Genomic DNA, 8,281 nt, shown 5'->3' on the forward strand with positions numbered 1-8,281 from the left:
CAACTTCAAGAAACGAAGGCCGGGGTGATGACTCGGATGGAACAAAAAATGATTGAAGTACAAACATCATTTCAAGAGGCACAAGAGACACTCCAAACAAAAACCGATATGGAAATCTTGAAAATGAAAGCGGACGACCTTGAGAACGAAGACTTGGAACTTTTCCAAGCAATGAAAAAGTCGGTTCGAGCCCGACGTAGGCGTAGGGGTGTTTATTTTATTTATGGTTGGAATTTTTAGTTTTTTTTTTAAATGTTTTTTTTTAATTCTTTTTGAATTTAACTAATGTAATTTTTATTTTGATTGTTATTTTTATCTTTTTTTTTAATTTCAATTAATGTAGTTTTTATTTAATGTAATTTGATATTTTAATTTAATGGAAAAACTAGTATTAGAAAAATTATTTTAATGTATTTTTGAATTAAATTTAAATAAAAAAATGAGGTGGAGTGGTGTGTTTAGTGGTAAGTATCTCATGTTTGTGGCAGTGAAATATGGTGCTGATGTGACACCCACTACATATATATAATATGTGATGATGATACCCACTACATATATGGTATGTGATGGGTTTAACGGACGAATATTTGACTTAGGAGCCCATTTTGGATATTTGGGCCACAACTTACCAATTACCAAATCCAAGAAAACACAACACAAGAGACTATAACACGATATATTATTTGTTCCCTTTATCCTTTCTTCAAAGGAGGGAAACAAAAATGGCGTCACTTGAATCACTCAAGCTCTCACACTTCCATCTCTCGTCTTCTCCAAACGCCCAATTACTTTTCCCAACAAACTTAAATCTCTCAATTTCATTTCCCACAACCAAGGCCAAAATTATCCTCAAATCCCCTTTTTATCCCCTCCCTCTTCCAATTTCAAGAAAATTCCAGGTATTCTTATCCTCAGCAATCGAACAAGAGATTTCAGTAGTAGAAGAAGAGAAATTGGAACAAACCGAGAAAGAAGAAAACAAAAGGAAGCTTTTTGTTCTTAATCTTCCATGGTCTTTCTCTGTTGCTGATATCAAGAATCTATTTGGCGAATGCGGAACCGTAGCAGATATTGAGGTTTAATTCTTCGCATCACACACATGTTTTTTCAGTGTTTTATTGGGTACAATTTGTATTATACTGTGATTTTCGGTTGAAATTTATTTATATATATATATATATATATATATATATATATATATATATATATATATATATATATATATTTTGTGTTATAGATAATAAAAAGGGAGGATGGGAAGAGAGGGTTTACGTTTATCACAATGTCTTCTGGTGAAGAGGCTATGGCTGTAATCAAGAAATTCGATTCCCATGTAAGTTCACTTTTTCCTAATGTTTTTAACAGTTTTTAAAAGTAGTTCGATTTATTCTTAATCATGAATTTGAGTCTTCAAAATGCAAAACTTTGGTGGTATGGCTTAGAAATGTTCATAAGGGCCTCCATTTGACCTACATTGATAGTCAAAATAGACCTTTTTTCTTGTTACTCAGATTCTTATTTAACTAAATCAGACGTAAAATTTGTTTCTAGATCACACGAAGGAGAGTTTTCGATGATTGTGATCACAAATTTGATAGATTTCGATCAGAAATCAGTTCTCCATTTGACTTCAAATGTCAATTTTTTTTTACGATAATTCTTGATTTCTGTTGGTGTAGGAACTTTTGGGTAGGATTCTGAAAGTTGAATATGCAAAGAAATTCAAGAAACCAACACCACCTCGATCTCCATCTTTACCAGGTGTGGGTGAGACACGCCATAAGCTGTTTGTATCAAATCTTGCATGGAAAGTTAGGGCTTCAAATCTTAAACAATTCTTTGGTGATTTCAATCCTGTTTCCACTAGGGTTGTTTTCAGCCCTTCAGGAAATTCAGCTGGATATGGGTTTGTTTCATTTTCCTCAAAAGAAGAAGCCGATTCTGCCAGATTGGCGTTAGATGGGAAGGTAATCAATTCGATTTGTCATTTGTATACCAATCCTGAAAAGTCTCAACCTTTTTACTTCTGTTTTTATGTAGGAATTACTTGGGAGAGCGATTATTTTGAAATTTAGTGAAAAATCGGGTGATAAATCTGAAAGTAATGAGGAAGCCCCTTCAGAGGAACAACCTGCTGAATCATAGTTTATCATGATTTATTCATATGGTTGACTGGATATTGGTAAGAGGAGATTGATGGGAAGAGAAATTGATGGTTTCGTTTTGTCATCTTCAATGAAAGAAAGCTATGGAGTTGTACTTCCTAAATGACTACATCTGCTCAAATGTATCTTTGATAAATATAATGATTTTGATGTGGCATTTATCGTGTTGTTGTTACTGAGTAAATTGGAACATGTTAATCGTAGTGTGAAGTAAGAGAAAATTGTGTGTGTTTTGTCATTTGATTGATTTGTTTGGAAATAGCTTATTCATACGATCACTTTGCATAGAAGAAATGTGGTGGTTTCAATATCTGAGCCCCTCGTTTTTAAAGCTGACAATGATGAGATTTTCTCAATAGAGGCTCTCCAGATGAAACATTTGATCTTTAAGGGTATCCAACTATACCATTGCATCTGATTGGGTTCTGTGATAAATTTTCTCTTCAATTATTGAAACACCCCATAATACACACTGATTTAATTAATCAATTTCAAAACAATTTTCAATATTTTGATTATTTTCGAACTTAACCTGCATTTTTTTTGGAACTGTCAATACACACTAAATCATACTCTTAAACAATACACACTGATTTAATTAATCAATTTCAAAACAATTTTCAATATTTTGATTATTTTCGAACTTAACCTGCATTTTTTTTGGAACTGTCAATACACACTAAATCATACTCTTAAACTACTTTATTGTTCACAACAGGATTTGAACCTTCAAACCCTTTAGGGGAGGGACACCTCTCTAACACCTTGATACCGCTAGGCCAAATGTAAAATCATACGTTATAACGTGTTAAACAAGAGATACTAGTTTAAGTAAGCAATATTTCGTACCTTAAGCTTCTCAAACTTCAATGTCACTAACAAGCAACCATCAACTTGAACACATATAAGACTATCCACATTGGTTTTGCAAGTGGTCTTGCAAATGGCTTAAGCAATATTTCGTACCTTAAGCTTCTCAAACTTCAATGTCACTAATAAGCAACCATCAACTTGAACACATATAAGACCATCCACATTGGTTTTGCAAGTGGTCTTGCAAATGGCTTGTTATTGCCATGTAGGATTTAATCTTGCAAGTTTAAAAAGACTTTGCAATGTAGGACCTATTATTTTTTATTATATATTCATGTCATTTCTAATATGTATAGGCACAACCATATATTTTAATATATATAAAACATTTTTTTTTAATTTTTTGGTGGGGACCATTTTAAAGAAAATGTTGGTATTATATTGATGTGGGGTTAAATTACAAAGTTGGCGTGTTATGTTCTAATGACTCATTGCATCGGTATAAATGACCTAAAAGTAGTAGGTTAAGTTTAGAAAATCTTGTGACTTAATTTTAGGATTTGATATTATGTGCATAGAATATGAATGAACATAAAATTTACATACAATTGTAACCAACCTATACCTCAGCAATGTAAACTTCCCAAAAAAACATTTATGTTTTTCATAGTTGACTTTGAAAAAGCTTACGACTCCCTTTCATGGAATTATTTATTGGAAGTTATTGATATTATTAGGGATGATAATAGATGGGTACCCGTCCTAATTATCTGGAACCGGAACCAACGGTTCCTAAAATGTTGAAATCGAAACCGGGTAGCGGTTCCAACACTGGGTACCCGGTTCGTTGAATTTGTTGATTTTTAAAACTTATAAAAGTATATTTATTGTAAACTTACAAAAAGTTATTGATAACATTAATATGTAATTCGCTACGTATTAAAAATAAAGATTAGAAAATATCAGTAGCTTGAATAATATGACGAAAAAATGTGTGTATGTTTCTGAAAACCTTTAACGGTTCAAAACAATTTACTCAAAATTCTAGAACTTTTAATGATGTTATTCAACATAGTGTATAAAGTGTGTGATTGTGATATATATATATATATATATATATATATATATATATATATATATATATATATATATATATATATATATATATGTAGCGGTTCCATAAAAATAAGAACAAGAACCGAAACCGGCGGTTTCGATTCCACAAGCGGGTACCCAGTTCCGCTGCTCATCCCTATATATTATGTGTTTTAGGAGTAAGTGGTGTAGTTGGATTAGTGGTGCTCTTGTTTTTGCTCGGGCTTCAGTTCTGGTTAATGGCTCACCTACATATGAGTTTGATATCCATAGAGGTATTCATTAGAGGGGTCCTCTTTCTCTATTCTTATTTATTTTTGCAATGGAGGATCTCTATGTTGCTTTGTTCCAGGCTGAAGAGAATAGGGTGTTTTCAGGTTTTGCTGTTGGTTCGGATCCCGTTCCTATTTCTCACACTTGTTATGGGGATGATGTAGTATTTCTTTGTGGATTGGACCTAGAGAATGTTAGAAGGGTCATTCGTATTCTGAGATGTTTCTTTTTGGCCTTTTGTTTGCATATTAATCTCATAAAATGCAAGTTAATTGGTGTTGGAGTTCCTAGTCCTCAAGTCGAAGTTGCAGCTATTATGATTGGTTATTCTTCCATTTGGCTTCCTTTTGTTCACTTAGGTCATATTATAGGCCAAAATATGTCCATAATTAATTCTTGTTCTTCGGTTGTTGAGAGGTTCAAGTCTAAGATTTCTTCTTGGAAAGCTAAGACTTTGTCAATTAGGGGGGGGGGGGGGGTAGACTTACTTTGATTAAAGAAATGTTGGGCAGTATTAATACTTATTGTATGTCCATTTTCATGGTTCCAATGGAGGTTATAAAATTACTTGAATCTTTGTGAGCTTCTTTCTTTTAGGGAAAAGATTCGGGGGGTTAGAAAATTGCATCGGGTTAGGTGGGATAAAGTTATGGCTAGTAAACAAGAAGGTGGGTTGGGAGTTGGTAGCCTTTTTTCTTTAAACTGGTCTTTGGTTTTTAAATGGAGATGGCGTTAGTTTTTTTGTTCAGAGTCAATATGGGTGAAGGTGGTTAATTCTTTTCATGGTTTCGGTCCCACTTCTTCTAGGAGCTCAGTTTCTTCTTCTTTATTGCCTTGGGCTGGAGTTATCAAGCTGGTTGATCAGTTGAAGGCTAAAGGGTTGGATTTGATGCCTTTTTGTCCTATTCGAGTTTGTGATGGGAAGATTACTCATTTTTACTTCTTCACTCTACAGATTACCTACATGAGGCATGGAAGATATGCAATGGAATTATCTTTTATCGGTTCTTAGTCTGGTTAGTCTGTCTCCTTCTCCTAATCTGCTTGGTTGGTCCCAGGAGTCATTTAATGAGTATACATTTTCTTCGGCCCGATCTTTTATTGATGTTGGTTATTTGATCTGTGGAGAAGATCGTGTCATAGTTAACTCCTGGGGTTTGAGTAAAGCCCTTCACAACAAGTCGTACTTTGAATGTGTGAATATTACCATCCATGTCGGTCTTATTCTTGAAGATCCATTTGCAACCTACTGTCTTGCCACCAGGTTGTTGATTAACCAAATTCCAAACTTTGTTGTCATACATGGAATTGATCTCGTTGTCCATTGCCCCTTTCCATTTGGCCGCCTCAGGGACTGCCATTGTTTCCTTTTAGTTAGCCAGTTCATCCAAATTTACCAGTGTACTATCACTGATAAACGTATCACCATCTGTAGCAATATGGAAACTATAGAACTAAGGTGGCATGCTAACTCTAGTGGAACACCTAAGAGGTAATGAAATATCAATTGGTTCAATTAGAATCTCTTCCTCTGGTTGACCCCTAACGTCTATAGAGGTTTCTTCATCGTTTGATTCTTGAATCTCTTCAAGGTCAATGGTACTCCCATTGTCCTCTTTGCCTAAATTGTCTACACACATCACAATTTCATACACATCAACACAAGGTAAAGCTTGAAAATAAAAAAAATACCATTTTTATAAGCAGAAGTTGAACTATTCAAATCATTAAATGAATATCTAAAACATTGTCTGAACAATGCATGAAAAGAAATAATGTTTTGTGTCATTTCTGACGAGTAACATCAATTTATTAAATCTAAATCAACACCATTACTAAGCACTAGACTATAAAATTCAATCTTGGTAACAAGTGATGAACGCATATTCCCCATGATCAAGTTCATTCTACCGTGCTCCACCTCCTCACTTCTTCTTAGCCCCTGCAAATCAGAACAAATGTAAAATTCACATCCTGTATCAATGACCAAAGAACGAGAAGATGATGAGTTATTAGATGAAACAATGTATATACCTGCAGAAGTTGGCTTCACCTTGCCATCTTTAATGTCTTCCAAATACTTCGGGCAACTTCGTTTCCAATGCCTTTTGTCATTACAGTATAAGAAAGTGGCTTTTTTGGGATCAGAGACACGAGGAGCATCAGAACTGGATTTACCTTTGGGCCCATTGCTTGACGACCCAACATGAGACTTTCCCTTCCAATTTTGCTTTGGAGGACATTTCCTCTTCTTCCCCTTCCTTTGACCAATAGCCAGGACGAGAGCACTAGGAGGATTGGATTCAATACTCTTTCCCTTCATACATGCTTAAGCTATCTACAAGAGGTTGTGCAATTGAGCCAATGTGGTCTCATTGTTTAGATATTAGGTCAAGACGAACTCATCATAACAACTTGTTAAGGAGTTCAATACTATGTCATGTAGCACCCGTTTCCTGGTACGTAAATGTTATTTGAGTATTTCCTTTCTTTTAGCCTTGGACTCGGCGAGTCATAGGTCCGACTCGCCGAGTGGATGCGGGACCCGGGACACGTTTAAGTTGGCGACTCGGCGAGTCCATATCCTGGACTCGGCGAGTCACAGCTGTTGGATGAAACCCTAAGTTTCAGGGGTTCGCACCCTATTTAAACGACTTATCCGCCCCAACCTCGCCCCCATTCACCCTCAGATCCCTGTATCTCTCTCTAGCCTTGCTTCATTGTGAGTTTGAAGTGTTTTGTGGTGTTCTTGAAGTTTCTTTGAAGGAAAAGAAGAGGGAATCAAGAAGAGGAGAAGGAGGCCAAGCATCTCTGTGTCATTCCAACGTTTCCCCTAAGGTATAGCTCGTTTCCCCTATGTTTTAAGCTTATTGTCCCTTATAGCTCCATTAGAGTCCTTTTTGAGCCACTTCCAAGATTGTGTAAGCTTGAGGGTTTGTAATAAGTCGATTGGCCTCTGGATCTAGGCAAGATTGAGCTCCAGGAGCTCAGATATGTTAGCTTTATGGCCCCATGTTGCTTGTTCACCCTAGATCTACCCTTTTGAGACACTTTGAGCCCTAAAATCCATATTGGTGAATATCCACACGTAAAGTTGGAAACTTTACGTGTGATTCGTGTCCTAGAAGTCCAGATCTGTGAATGACATGGACTGGAATCGAGCAAATCTGTGTATTTAGTGAGTGCATGGCAACGACTCAGCGAGTCGTTCATATGACTCGGCGAGTCTGTTCGCGAGTCTCCGAGTTTGTCCCCTTTTCGTAGTGTCGAGTGAGCAGTGAGTCACGGGGTGTGACTCAGTGAGTCGGAAGCTGAACTCATCTATGGAGGTACTCGGCGAGTCAATTCCCTGACTCGGCGAGTTCAAGGCAATCTCCTTAGATCAAGAACAGACTCGGCGAGTCGCAACATAAGTGTTCTTCGGATGAAGATGGACTCGGCGAGTTGTTCATACAACTCGGCGAGTCTTAGCATAAGTGTCCGTCGGATGAAGATGAACTCGACGAGTTGTTCATACAACTCGGCGAGTAGGATGAAGGACTTGAATATCGGTTTAGAAGGTGAACTCGTCGAGTCGTCGCCTAACTCGACGAGTAGGATCGGGATTCAGGGCAATCGTTTGGGTAGGGACTCGGCGAGTTGGAAAGCCAACTCGGCGAGTCGGGTCAACTGAAAGTTGACTCTGACTTTGACTTAGGGCATGGTCAGGGGTAAAATGGTCATTTTACCCAAAGGTCAGTGAGTAGTGTTTGATTGAGTATGTTGTGGGAACTGCAGCCGGAGGATTTCCGGAGCAGCAGCAGGCAGTCAGTTCCCAATCAGATCAACAGCTACTTCGAGGTGAGTTACCTTCCAGTAGCGGTGGGTCTACGGCCACAATGCCGGCCAACCAGTAGGAGTATTTGTAGATGTTTGTCTCTGTGATATTCATCTAG

General features: G+C 36.9%; 1 protein-coding gene across 1 annotated transcript; it reads left to right on the plus strand.

Moving 5' to 3' along the window:
- Positions 1-660: 660 nt before the first annotated feature.
- Positions 661-2,403, plus strand: LOC145091714 (28 kDa ribonucleoprotein, chloroplastic-like). The gene is made up of 4 exons (XM_079029492.1): positions 661-1,076; positions 1,238-1,333; positions 1,680-1,967; positions 2,041-2,403. Exons 1-4 carry the CDS (start codon positions 723-725, stop codon positions 2,143-2,145), a joined length of 843 nt encoding a protein of 280 aa, XP_078885618.1. The 5' UTR covers positions 661-722; the 3' UTR covers positions 2,146-2,403.
- The last annotated feature ends 5,878 nt before the right edge of the window (positions 2,404-8,281 follow it).

The sequence above is a fragment of the Lactuca serriola genome, chromosome 3 (genome assembly GCF_051521515.1).
Source record: "Lactuca serriola cultivar US96UC23 chromosome 3, Lser_US96UC23_V15, whole genome shotgun sequence".
NCBI lineage: Eukaryota > Viridiplantae > Streptophyta > Magnoliopsida > Asterales > Asteraceae > Lactuca > Lactuca serriola.

Bases quoted from the DNA above. Each gene is read 5' to 3' on its own strand.
- LOC145091714 (XM_079029492.1), top strand. From the start codon at position 723: ATGGCGTCACTTGAATCACTCAAGCTCTCACACTTCCATCTCTCGTCT. The intron at 1,077-1,237 runs GTTTAATTCTTC...TTTGTGTTATAG, and splicing joins GAACCGTAGCAGATATTGAG to ATAATAAAAAGGGAGGATGG. The intron at 1,968-2,040 runs GTAATCAATTCG...GTTTTTATGTAG, and splicing joins GATTGGCGTTAGATGGGAAG to GAATTACTTGGGAGAGCGAT.